Source organism: Salarias fasciatus, chromosome 2, assembly GCF_902148845.1.
Source record: "Salarias fasciatus chromosome 2, fSalaFa1.1, whole genome shotgun sequence".
Lineage (NCBI taxonomy): Eukaryota > Metazoa > Chordata > Actinopteri > Blenniiformes > Blenniidae > Salarias > Salarias fasciatus.
Genome location: NC_043746.1, coordinates 10,128,561 through 10,141,221, shown reverse-complemented (window position 1 = coordinate 10,141,221; position 12,661 = coordinate 10,128,561). Strand labels below are relative to the sequence as shown.

The following is a 12,661-nucleotide window of genomic DNA, read 5'->3' as shown; positions in this document are numbered from 1 at the left end:
CGATGGAGAAATGAAGTAGCAGAAATGAATCATCAAGTAAAATAACTGAGTCAGACAAGTGACCACATTTGTTAACCTGCTAATTTCCTTTAAAGCGGTCGTTGTACAAGATTTCTAGAATTTAATGGATCCCTTCTGTATCTGATTATATGCGCTGTGCAGCTGAAACCAGAATAAATCATAGTTTTTTGCAAAGAACAAATGTTATTGTGAGACAGCAGCAGTCAATAGAGTATATCAAACAAAGATTAATGCATAACCTTTTGCTGTTCCTCAGGGACAAATCTTCTCCAGGTTGGAATAGTTTTAAGAAATAAGACATGAATTACGCCACTGACAAAAAGTGACAGATATTCTTCTTTCAGGTGAAATTTCAGGATGAACCTAAAATCCACTATGACCTTTACAGGTTAACTCAATACGACTTTCTGCAAACCTTTGAATGCTCATGTTCAACTGCTCAATGATTTTGTTCTCTAACCATTAAAATTCACAGCTGGTGTTTAATCCAAGAATCCACCAATAAACTTCCCGGCTGGATTACAGATAGTATTTAAACATTCTTCCTCGTCATGCTGCTCATATTTTGACATTGTGAGACAAAACCACACTTAGTATTTAATCCAGTTGTTTCAACAGTTTGCTTGAGATGAGGAAATCTAGATCACGCTTCTCCTCAAATGCCCTGATTTCATGATGTAATGTCTCTGGAGCATGAACTTTATAAGTTTTCCACAATTTTCAGTTGAATATCAAATATCTGTAGCTTGTTGTGTGCCATATTTGTGATTTATGTAAATTTTTATCACATATAAATGGCATATCATTCCACCTATTTACTTTGATAGTCAATTTAAAATTTCTAACATTCATGTATTTCAATGTAACCCTATAAAGTGCTCGTTGATATGTGCCACGTTTGCTTTTATTATAAATGCTAGCTTAACACTGTGGTTTTTTACTTCTATTGCAAAAGAAGAAGAAGATGATGAAAAACCAAAAGCCAGTATAAGTTGAAACTATGACTGTAAACACCCTCCAAAATATGAAAAAGCATGTTTTCACACTGGAAATTCAAAAAGCAACCGATTAATGCCATAGTCTGAATGATTCTGCTGTTGTTTTCTCCCTGATTCACTCATATCAGTGTTGCCGTTTGAAGTAGTAGTAGATGATTAACTTGAAAGAATATCGGTCTCTCAAATGGTCCCTTTCCCCCCTAAAGCACCGGTCCGAGTCCCTCCATCAGCAGTGTTACTTATTAACAGCACCGGTCAAAATTTAGCAATTTGAATTTGAAAGTACCCTCTCTGACCAATAGCGGTCCATCAAGCCGCTCAGCTCATCCAGCTCACCTCAGCAGACTCCATCAATGGGACCTCAGAGTGTTTGTTGACTTGCGGTTCAGATGTAAATGGCTGCAGGAGAGAAGCATTAGGAGTCGAGTTAAATGATTCCCTCAGTCATACTTGTGATAAGCGCCTTTGTGTTTGACTGTAGGCTCCCAACGAGAACATTACACAAACACTTCTGTGAAAACAACTGGGCCTTTGAGAAGTGGATTACTTTCACTTTATGAGCAGGGTGAGTTGACAGAGCCGTTTGGAAAAACTGCCCTGCTTTAAACACTTGCTTGGAAGGCTGCAGGGAGCTTTTGAGCTTCATTCCCTCCTGACTGCACAGTCTTCCTTTAGATGGCGCTCACTCACAATAAACCAGGATGGAAAAGTTTCCTCTCAAATCCAGAGATCCTTTCAGAATATCCTGTCTCAGTTTACACGCTTTTGATCCTCCTCTGAGGCTTTTGTCATCTCTCAATTTATTGCTCCACAGGACACATTCTGTGTTTTATTAAATATCTGTTTTTCCCACACGAGGCCAACACATGGGTTTTGCTGCAGTTTCTTCACCTCAATCAAAACTTGAGCCCCATTTTTGTTTGCCAACAAGTTTTTTTTTACTTTCATACAAGAAGTGACAGCTGCAGTAATGCCCCAAGTAACACAACACCATCTGAGTTGTCATCATTTTCCAGTCATGTGGGAACTGCTGCGCTTCATAAGCTAACCTTTGTGTGCATATGTGCTGAAAAGGGTCAGAGTTTAGTCCCAGGAAGTCTCATGCCTTCGCCCAGGGCCTCCAATTTATGCATTTGATACCACTGCCTTATTTGAGCAGATAGCTGATTCTTTCCTGACCTTGTTTGCTGCAATTATTAATGACAGCAGGCCTCACAGACAAGCGGGTCCTGCTCCTGATTTCACCGGGGCAGGGCTGTTTTTAATTTCTTTCACATGAGTTATACGGCATTGTCCTCGGAAGCATCCACTTCTTATCTGAGAAATGCTGATGTCGGTCCAAAATATGATGGCAGAGTTGGATCAGTTTGGCGTCTTCCTGCAGCTTTGTGATTTACAAGCGCACATACGTATGTATGCTCCCGGGGACTGACATCATTCAGAGTGCAGGCAGGAGGAGATGCCAAACATTCCTCGAATACTCCACACAGGATCTTGCTTCTGCTTGTGAACACAACCCCGCATCTCCAGTGAGTGGAAAAATACTGACCCTGTTCAGCGTCTGTGGGCTGAATGGAGCGCAGAAGAGACTAATGGCCGACAGACATCTGGCCATCACTCAAACATATGTTGAGTTTTGTGTTTTGGTTTTGTTTTGCGATGTTGCCTAGTTTGTTCTTTCTTTTCTTTTTTTTTCCCAAACACATTGAAAGATTGATACTCATTACAGAAAAGAGGTTGACTTTATGCTAAGCTGCAGTTCCCCTTTCGGCATTACTTAATAATACAAATAGGTTGTCAAAGGAAGGGAAACTGCTGGCAAGGAAAGAGTCACTTCACCGCATGTCCTGACATACTTTTAGCAAGTCTTATATCGCGTCACAGATCTGGCCTTAACTGCTCTTGTCACGCAACTGAAACTTGTCGAGAAGAACTTTTAAGTTCTTTCATTCGGAGCAGTTTGAACAAAAAGTCAAAACACAAACTACCTTCTCTTCTGTTTATGTTTTTTTTTTAATACAAAAAATACCAAAATTGGTCTCTTTTGCATCAAAGTAAAATGCTCATCCTGAAGTTTCCATTAGATCTTGCGCAGCAGGTTGAGGCTGAGCAGACGCAGAGATTAGAGCGAGCCACCTCAGCGCTGCAGCTGCCTGGGCTGGATGTTAGCGGAGCGTCAGTCACTGTTACAATCCTCTTAAAGATTTACTCCAGGTGCGTATTCTGCCATGACATCAATGTGTGGACTAAATCTTCTCACCGGGGATATTGTGTTGTCTCTGTGTGAGAGACGTAATCCAGTTCCAAGGTGTCGAGGTGTAAACCGGAGGCAGAATGACGCAGCACCGCTCACCCCCCACGGGGATAATATAGAGGACTTTTGCACAAGTGGTCCAAAGATTTGGAGGGTCACGCAAATGTGTTAAAAAATTAAAAAGTGGAAATAAAGTTTTTAATTGTACAGTTTATGTATTTCCACACACTGTTGAGAAGAAACTGGGGTTCGCTGTCTTGCCCTAATGCAATGTAGCACATGAATGGGGGATCAAACTGAGGACCCTGGGACTGGAAAACACCCCTTCTTACCGACTGTGCTGTATCATAGCCCTGATCTGCTCCGACTGTCATTAAAGTTTTTCACTTATTGCACAATATAAAAAACAAAATACCTCTGAAAATATTTTTGTTGACCTGTTATTTTATTCTACTTTTTTTGTAGAATAATTATTATAAACCAGGAGACAAAGACTCAGTAGATAGAGACTTCAGTAGAGAGCAGAGACTCAGTAGATTGTGAGTTTCAGGCAGTCAAGAATTGTTGGTCTTTTCTTCATCGATGTTAAATCTTTGTTAACGTGTCAGCCAAATCATGGACAGTATGATCATGATTTTAATATACAGGATGTACAACGCCCTCCAGAACTGCTGTATCGTGGATTAAGAGAGCTGACTGTGGTTTTGGAGGTGACTGGTGTGAATTTGTGTATCTCTTTATCTATTTATTCTGTGAGTAACTTTCTGTGTCATGGACTAGTAACCTATCTAGGTTGTAAGCCATCTACTGATCTAATTTTTATTCACCCTCAACTGCAAGGTGGATGAAGCAAATACAGAGGATGATTATCTCTACAGTCTCTTCTTTACTGACAAACTTAACAGCATGAAGTGAATTGAGAAAAAAACTCATTCACTAAAGAATGCATGACTTGGAAGATCTTGAAATTATAAGTGAACACCAACAAGTTGTGCAGACTGGGTCTGAACCAAATAATATAAACAGGAGGGGTGGGCTTCTGTCTCTTCCTGTCCTGGCAGCAGTTTCTGAAATGTTATATAACCATTGTTTTCTTGGGATTGTGTTAATTAAAATGACTTTGAAGTTGAGTCAGAGCTCAGTTGCTAAATGAGACAGCCAATTGACAACTCGGTGAAAATGACAGATGACGTTAGAGTCAGTTTCGTCTGAATGATGACTGAATGTTGGAGGCTAATGTCAAGAAATGCGGGCATTTTAACATCTGAAGCTCTCAAACGGATCAGGCAAAGTTTGAATTTCCATTAAACTGTGTGAAATACACATGTTGTTTGACTGGGTTTTGTTTTTTCTTTCCAGAGAAGGTTTTTATGGGAAGTTGATGGTTTTAAAGGGATACTTCAACATTTTGGCAAATTGGCCCATTTAACGCAATTCCTTAGTCATTTCGAACAGCGTACTTACTTTTTTTGTGAGGGCGAGCTGTTGTTTATTCAGAGGCAAGTTGGGGAAGATTTTCGGCACGGACACAATGGAAGTGAATGGTATTTTTTGTTCCCCCTGTCAAACTCATCAAATACACAATCCAACAACCCCAAAACACTTTGGTGGACACGTTATAATCTGCACATTCACTACGCTGTGGAACACCAACAAATAATATTGTAGCGTTACGACACTGAAGCAAATACTGGGAACTTACTTTTTCTTTTGAAATCACTACGCCCAGACGCCATGTTTAGTAAGTAGTTCCGTCTTAGAAATCTTCGCATAAACAACTCAATCTCCTAATTTTGCATTAACATTTCAGAGCGTAGTGAATGTGCATATTATAACGTGTCCACCAAAGTGTTTTGGCTTTGTTGGATTGTGTATTTGATGAGTTTGACGAAGGGAACCAAAAATACCATTCACTTCCATTGTGTCTGTCCCGAAAACCTGCCCCGACTCATCTCTGAATAAACAACAGCTCGCCCTCACAAAAAAAGTAAGTATGCTGTTCGAAATAACTAAGGAATTGCACTAAATGGGCCAATTTGCCAAAATGTTGAAGTATCCCTTTAAATCATAATCATGTTGCCTGCAATTATCAAACTGTCAATGTTTCATCATCCTTTTTGTTTTGATAATTTATTCTTGAATAAATAATGAATTAGAATGATGGCGGGAACAGTGAAATGCCCCTTGAAGGCAGCCCGGCGCCCACCGCCGACGCCGCCTCACACTTTGAAAAAGCCCAGATTAAGAACATCCGCATCAGATCATGGAAGAGGCCCGACGACTTGAACACGCACACACACACACACACAAACACCAGCGCCCCCCTCCCAAATGCAGGAAGCCTCCTGACACAATGGGCTGCAGGGTGTCTTGGGGATCGGGGTCGGGGGGGTCAGGGGGGTCGGGGGGGCGGGTGAGGGTGAGCTACACATATGTCACTGAAATCACAGCTTGTCTGATGGAGCTGCTGAGATAATGATTGAATGACCCTTCGGTAATTGTTTTTTTTTTGTTTTTTTTTTCCATGAAAACAATTCTTAAAATCCTTTTTTCATGCAGAAAGCTGAACATACATTATGGAAGCTTTCTCAATTTCATATTTTCATTTTCCCCCTGAGCTTCATAAGCACACTTGTTTTCCATTAGTAGCGCTGAGGGTGTCATCACCTCCAGAGGAAGCTCGGTCCCTTTTTTCTCACACCCCACCATGGGCAACAGCCAATGTTTTGACTCATTTGCAAGCCAAACATATTCCTTTCCCTTTCACGGCTATCTCTGTCCCCACCTCCTCATTATCGCGCCGGGCCAAGGACACAAGGCCGGTGCTTGACTGAGCCCTGAATGCTCTTTAGTTGTCACACTTTTCCCAAACGCCTTGCAGCTGCTCCTATTGTGGCCGTGGAGGGAGGGCTCCTTGGCTGATTCTTTAAGCCTCCTGCTGTTGCCCCGGCCTCGGGTGGGTTCACAGAGAAGGAGTGTGGCCCAAACAATGGCTGACGCCATGACATCATGCCTCTTGTTTGGGTTAAAGTCCTCATGCAGATATATGATCGGATTCCATCACATGATGGAACACAGTGCAGAGGGTCAAACAGATTCCAGATGATCAATCACTACTGGCTTTGTTTTGGTGGTCATAATTGCATCTTTATCTCTTTTGTTTCTGTAGAAATCATGGATAATTATTAGCCAATATATAAATAAAACATGCTTTTGGCGATCAAACAATTTGGTCTACTTTAATGATCACATATCAAGTATTTTATGAGAGAAAGCTTTGTTAATTATAAACTATTTTTTTAGCAATTTACAGCAGTTTACATTTCAGTAAAATTTATGGACAGGTATATGTCCAGATTTGTATTGCTAGTCATTTACATTATATCAACTAATAAATGTATTGTTTTTTTAAATTTCAAGTATGTCGACCTCATAATGCTAAACAGCCTATTTATTTTTTGCTTCGTGTGTAAAATGATGAGTACTCTTAGCTGTAAAGATGAACCTATTCCCTGCATCTCTATTTGCATGCAGTTGAGACATGCAAATCTGCTTTCAGATTTTTTTGTTGTTGGCTCCCCGAGTAAACCGGAAAACTGAAGTAAGGAAAAAAGAGCAGATCTGCAAATGAGTACGAATAAAAAAAACAAATGGGGTTTATTCAGCAGTATAAAAACAACATTTAAACAAACATTTTGCAAAAATAGATATAACAAATATATTACTTTAGTTAATAAATATGTCAGAATGCAGTCAAAGAGGACTGTGTGGCCCCAGATTTATCAGTTCTTTTAGGGGGTTCTGTCCAACTCAGCGCTGCGGTACACAGTACAGAAATATGAGGTATTTTCTGGTCGGCTTCCCCAATCTGTCAGGATCGTCAGGGTTTCATGGTTTCTTGAAAGGTATTCGCTTTTGAAACTGGCAACCTTTTCCACTCAAAAAAGTGAACATGAAGACTCCTGCCACGTCTCTCTGAGAAGAGAGGGATACATTCATTGTTCTTCAGACAACGGTGTAACTTCCATGCCATGTTTTACAACACATGCTTTCTTTGACCAGTGCAGAAAGCAAAAAAGGACATTTAAGAAGATTCCTGAGACAACTGTTAGCCCTCTCCATTCAGTTTGCTCAAAAATGATTGTGATTATCAAAAGCAGTTGCCTTCATTAAAAAAAAAAAAAAAAAAGAAAAATCAGTCCATTGAATAAAGATTATTCATAATAATTTCTACACAAGACTAACTTCCATTCTCGGCTCTTTCCCAAGTCACTTAGGGTTGAAAATGTGAATGACTTTCACATTTGGGAGGTTCATCGTCAATACTGCCTGATGGTAATCATCATATCTCCCTTTGACAAAGCCAGGCCAATTAGTAAAGTTTGGCCTGCAGATCAGGAGGGTCAAATGAACTGACCCAAACAATAGTACCCATTCCGTCCAGTGACACCAGCATCACCACCACGAATGGATAAGAGTCAGGACCGTGATTTGTGAAGCGCTCAGTACAGTCATTAGAGTGATGCACCTCAGGTCCGAAGCCTCCTCAGCAGCTCGGGGAGGTGGTGATGGGACTGTGGAGGAATGAGAGCTGGCCCGTCGAGCTGTGCACGGGGATGGAGACGGGGAAGTTGAACACCGTGTTGCTGTTGCCGATGGCTGGACTGCCCGCCTCCGACGAACAGGTGGACGACGCCAGGACCTGGGACTCGAACTGGAGGAGCTGACCCATGAAGCTGAAGTTTGGGGAGATGATGCTGCGGCGCTGCTTGACAAACTCAAAGGCCTCGTCCAGCTTCACGCGGTTGGTCCGCATGAGGTACGCTAGGCAGATGGTGGCGGAGCGGGAAATACCGGCTTGACAGTGCACGAACACACGGCCTCCTTTATTCCTCACTGAGTCTGTGGAGAAAGAGAAAGAAAAATTAGTTCTCAGTTCTCATCAATGAGGTGACAAATGTGGCATTGAAGATAAAAACTCAGCCTGTCACAGGAAACCATAAACCCAGAAGTCTTTGCAACACTTTCAGTTTCTTTTTGAATTGAATTGCGCTCATTAAGACACAGGAAAACAGTTAATAGCAGTGCGGGGTGGGAGTTTGTGGGGGTGATTCCCAAAGGAGGCGGATTGAATGGACAAAGAAGGGGAACAAACCCCCACTGGGGGTATTGATCTGGGACGGAGGCTGATGGAGTGAATGAGGAGAAATTGCCTTTTGTTAGGTCAGAACAAAGAGTGGCGTGGAGGGGGCCATTCACCACGGCCAGCCAACCTACTACAAAACTAGTTTGGGGCTGCCGCCTCGCGATTCATTAAAAAGGGGGAGGCCGTCTTTTTTGTGCGCCTGAGGGCTGGAGATGATGTAATCGCCATTATTGTGAGGACGGGAGCCTGTGTTGAGCCAGCTGGTTGATTTTGGAGGGAACTTTTTAAAATTTAAATCCAGCAGTCAAAGAGTGAAGGAAAGGAAGGGGGGGGGGGGGGGGGGGGGGGGGCCTGGGTGTATGTGTTGCTTCCCACCAACGGGCTCTGGAGGTAACAGCTGTGACAGGCGCTCGTGGCGAGCAGTTGAGGGGGTCAAGATGGAGCATGTACTCACCGATAAACTCAATCGCCTCATTAAACCACGAGCTGATATCGGCTTTGTGGTTATCCTCCACGGGGATGCTCTTGTACAGGAAGGAGTCCTCGAAGTGGTTGGGGCAGTTGGCAGAGACATTAATCAGAGCGGTGATCCCCAGCATATCCAGCATGTCTTTTCTGGATGCATGGTAAGCACTACCAAGGTACAAGAAAGGCAAGATCTCCACTGGACCCCCCTAAATAATTAAAAAAGAAACATCACTGAGTCACATTCAGAGCATCACAACCATGAAATAAGACACACAATGGTGTACTGTTGCTGAATTTGTTCAAGTATATATTGATGTACAAACCTGGTCGTATAACGGTGTATTGCATGGACTGCAGTTTGGGTCTGCACTCCCAGGGTGGCTGGAGTTCAGAGGCAAACTGAGACCTTGAGGAAGAGAAGGTTTGGTACACATCTCTGGATACTCTGAGGAGAATGTATCAAATCCACCTGGAAAAAGGTTCAAAAATACACACTGATCAGATTACAGAGTAACACATAATCAACATTTTTTTTTTTTTTTAAGGTGCCTCCTAAATAAAGAACAACTGCTCATGGGGCTATTTTGGAGCATTGTTTACCCCAGCACCAGCTGGTATGGTGACAGCTGGAAACTGCATTTGTTGCCCCGTTGTTAGGAAACACTTCGAGCATTGTGTTGTGACACTTTTACAGAGCAAAAAAAAAAAAAAAAAAAAATGTGGGTTTCCTCACCTTTGAGAATAAAAATCCTGTCTCCACAGCGGTCCCGGTACAGGGCAGCGACAGCCAGCATCAGGGTCCCGTCCTTTTTCGCCTGGCTTAAGTCCAGACTGCGGTCGTCCAGCAGCACCACGGACTGGTACTCCCCGGACAGGAGCCGGCTGCGGGTGTCCTCGTTCGGGACGATGTGCTCCAGTCCCAGCCCGCCCCTGGCCCTCCGGCGCACGATGGTGCTGAAGCGCACGTTGGTGGAGCCCGCGATGTGGGACGAGTTGAAGGAGAGAAAGGAGCGACAGTCCAGCACCAGGCAGCCCGGGACGTCGCCCTCCAGCAAGGCACAGAGGGTCGCGCAGTCGATCGTGGGAACCTCCATTATGACCATAGTAGTACGACTGGATAGAAATGTTAAATCCAAATGCATAAAGTTACGGCGAAAAATACTCTCTCCCAAGATCACAAAGTTATGTGTGAAGCGCGAGGCCTTTGTTCCGATAGGCTTGTTTAAAAAAGTAAAAAAAAAAATAAAATAAAATAAAAAAAAATAAGAAAAGCAAAGAGTTTTAAGATAGTTTAAGCTGGTCCTTTCTTCTTGTTTAGTGTATCCGGTAGACGCGGTTCTTTTTTCTTTTTCTTTAAGTTATAAATATACAATTTGACAGTGAGTAGCTTCTGCTCGTGGGCGCTTTGAAACCCGCTTATAAACCAACTTGTGAATGAGAGGCTTCGGACGTCAGAGCGCCGCCCCTTCCTGGCGCCCTGCCAACGCGTCCTGCTAACGTCATCACCGCCCCGCGTGCACAACTGGGACATTTCTGTAACGTACCGCACGTACGCGGGCACGCGCTGGTCGCCACTTCAACGTGAGCGCGGCTGAAGTTTCTTTCTTTCTGTCTTTCCTTCTTTCTTTTCTTTCTACTTTGATTTCCCACACTTTTCACTCAGTACAAATCTTTAAAACTTCTCAACAACATGATAAATACAATTTTCCAATCAAAAACTAAACCAAATATAGAATATTTTAGATCGGTCGATCGATAGATAGATAGATAGATAGATAGATAGATAGATAGATAGATAGATAGATAGAAAAAGCCCAAATCCCAGTTTTGACAAAAGCTGTTGACTATTGTCAAAATAAATAAAGTCTATAAAGTACTTTAACTTTTAATGTTTAACATCAGCTGAACTCTCCACTCAGTTCTTTATCTTTATTATGTTGTAAAGAGGAAATTTGATCCCTTAACTGCTAGTCAAGGTCGTTAGCATACTTTTTGTGGTGACAGAATATCTTGGCACTTTACAGTATTTACCAGAAAGTTGTAGTAAATATCCAATTTAGCTTCTTTGAATTTGGCCTTTTTTTTACACCAGTGTCTTCATATGCAGCCTTACTCACCTCTCAGTTACAAAACTGATAGTAAACCGGTTGCAACCAGTTAGTCATACTGTCTCTGTCCAAAAATCATGAAAAAAACAAAAAGCCACCCACTTCATGTTGATGACAGAAGTCAGTAGACACCAAAATAGTCTAAATGTTAAGATTACAACACAGTGACTTGCTTTCGGTGTGATAAGAGCTAGTATATGTCAAATCTATATTAACACAGCTATGCAATCTATGTGTTTTAATCAGGTGAATTGTGTTTTTATTTACCTTAGAATAGGACCTATTTAGTCATTTCCTGTTTTACTGAGGGCGATCACCAACACGATGATAGTTTCAGTTTTGTGATCAACAATTTTAGGCATCTATGTGAATTACTTATATGTCAGCAATTAAGGAATTTGGCAAAATTTCCATGATGTTAGTGTTTAATTAGATTCCTATTTTGCCTCTTCACCTGAGAGTTGACAAATAACAAGATAATAAGTAAATATCTGCCATGGGCGCCATAAAAGTTTATTCTTTGTTTTTATTAGGCAGCGGTACATAGTGTTCAATGCCCCGAGAGCAAAGGCCAACCATAAAAGTTAATCACTGTATAGAAATCTGAAGTCCAGTAAATTTCCACACGCTGGGAACCAAAACAGAGGTATACCAGGAAGACAACAGCAGATGGAGATCTCCTGACCTGTTTGTTTCTTTCGTGACCCTAATTGAACAGATGGGTGAGGTGTATATTTTCCCGATCATGATCAGACTTGTTCTTTTTCTTCTTCTTTTTTTCATATATAACAAACATTGTTGGAAATACCCTATCTATTTGGTTTGCTGACTCAGAAGAGGCAATGCTGCTGTCTCATAAAAAAGGAAGCAAAAGAGTAACTATGGATAGGCACTATTCATCTGTCGAAGAGGGTGTGTTCACATCTTTTGTTTTGAGAGTGAACAGTAGAGACACACCAGTGTTGTGGTGTTATGAAACATGGCTCAAAAAATAGGTTGTGTATTAAAGCAATCACTTGAAAACAATATAGCACACATGATTATTTTATAGCAAAAACTGGTCCATTAAAGTTTATGTTGTAGGATTTATTCCTAATTCAGGACTTTCTGGATTTTTAATTCTTTTTTCCCTGTAAAGGAAGACAAAAAATGACAGCTGTGTTTCTTCAGAGAATGTTTCTCCAGTCTTTATTATTAAACAGGGCACATAAAAATTGTAGAAACCACTGAACTGTCCCAACTGGTTATGTATGTATGTATGTATATAATGAAGAACAAGATAATGGATAATGTTTACAGGTGTAAACTTTATGCTGTTTACATCTTCACTGGATCAGGCTGACACTATCGACCATGACGTCATTCTCACTTTACTGTAACCTGAGTGACTTTGTGGACTTTCTGCCCCGGGTGAACCCACATCTGTGCTGGTTTGTTTCTGGTGTTTTGCTTCTGGCAAAAAGGAAAATGGATATGCGATGTGAGAAAGGAAGAGGAGAGGAGGCGAGGGGAGGGGAGCCAGCTCAAAGTACAGAAACTGAACCAATCACAACACAGTGCAAAAACTTTCTCGCCGGCTTAACCTCACACTCCCGTGAGATGAGTCAACTCTGAGGCACATGCCACAAAGCAAGAATGTTACACACTATATGGAGGAGGAAGGTCA

General features: G+C 41.8%; 1 protein-coding gene across 1 annotated transcript; it reads right to left on the bottom strand.

Annotated features, from left to right (window-relative positions):
• Window positions 1-6,905: 6,905 nt before the first annotated feature.
• On the bottom strand, window positions 6,906-10,280 carry dusp1 (dual specificity phosphatase 1). Its single transcript, XM_030111870.1, has 4 exons — window positions 9,621-10,280; window positions 9,211-9,356; window positions 8,874-9,093; window positions 6,906-8,175 (listed from the first exon to the last, which is right to left on the bottom strand). The coding sequence occupies exons 1-4, from the start codon at window positions 10,027-10,029 to the stop codon at window positions 7,820-7,822; spliced, it is 1,131 nt and encodes a 376-aa protein (XP_029967730.1). The 5' UTR covers window positions 10,030-10,280; the 3' UTR covers window positions 6,906-7,819.
• Window positions 10,281-12,661: the final 2,381 nt, after the last annotated feature.

Excerpts from the sequence above, each read along its gene's own strand:
- dusp1 (XM_030111870.1), bottom strand. The coding sequence starts at position 10,029 with ATGCATTTGGATTTAACATTTCTATCCAGTCGTACTACTATGGTCATA. Across the intron at positions 9,357-9,620 it reads CAGGATTTTTATTCTCAAAG|GTGGATTTGATACATTCTCC; the intron begins GTGAGGAAACCC and ends ACCTTTTTCCAG. Across the intron at positions 8,176-8,873 it reads TGAGGCGATTGAGTTTATCG|ACTCAGTGAGGAATAAAGGA; the intron begins GTGAGTACATGC and ends CTTTCTCCACAG.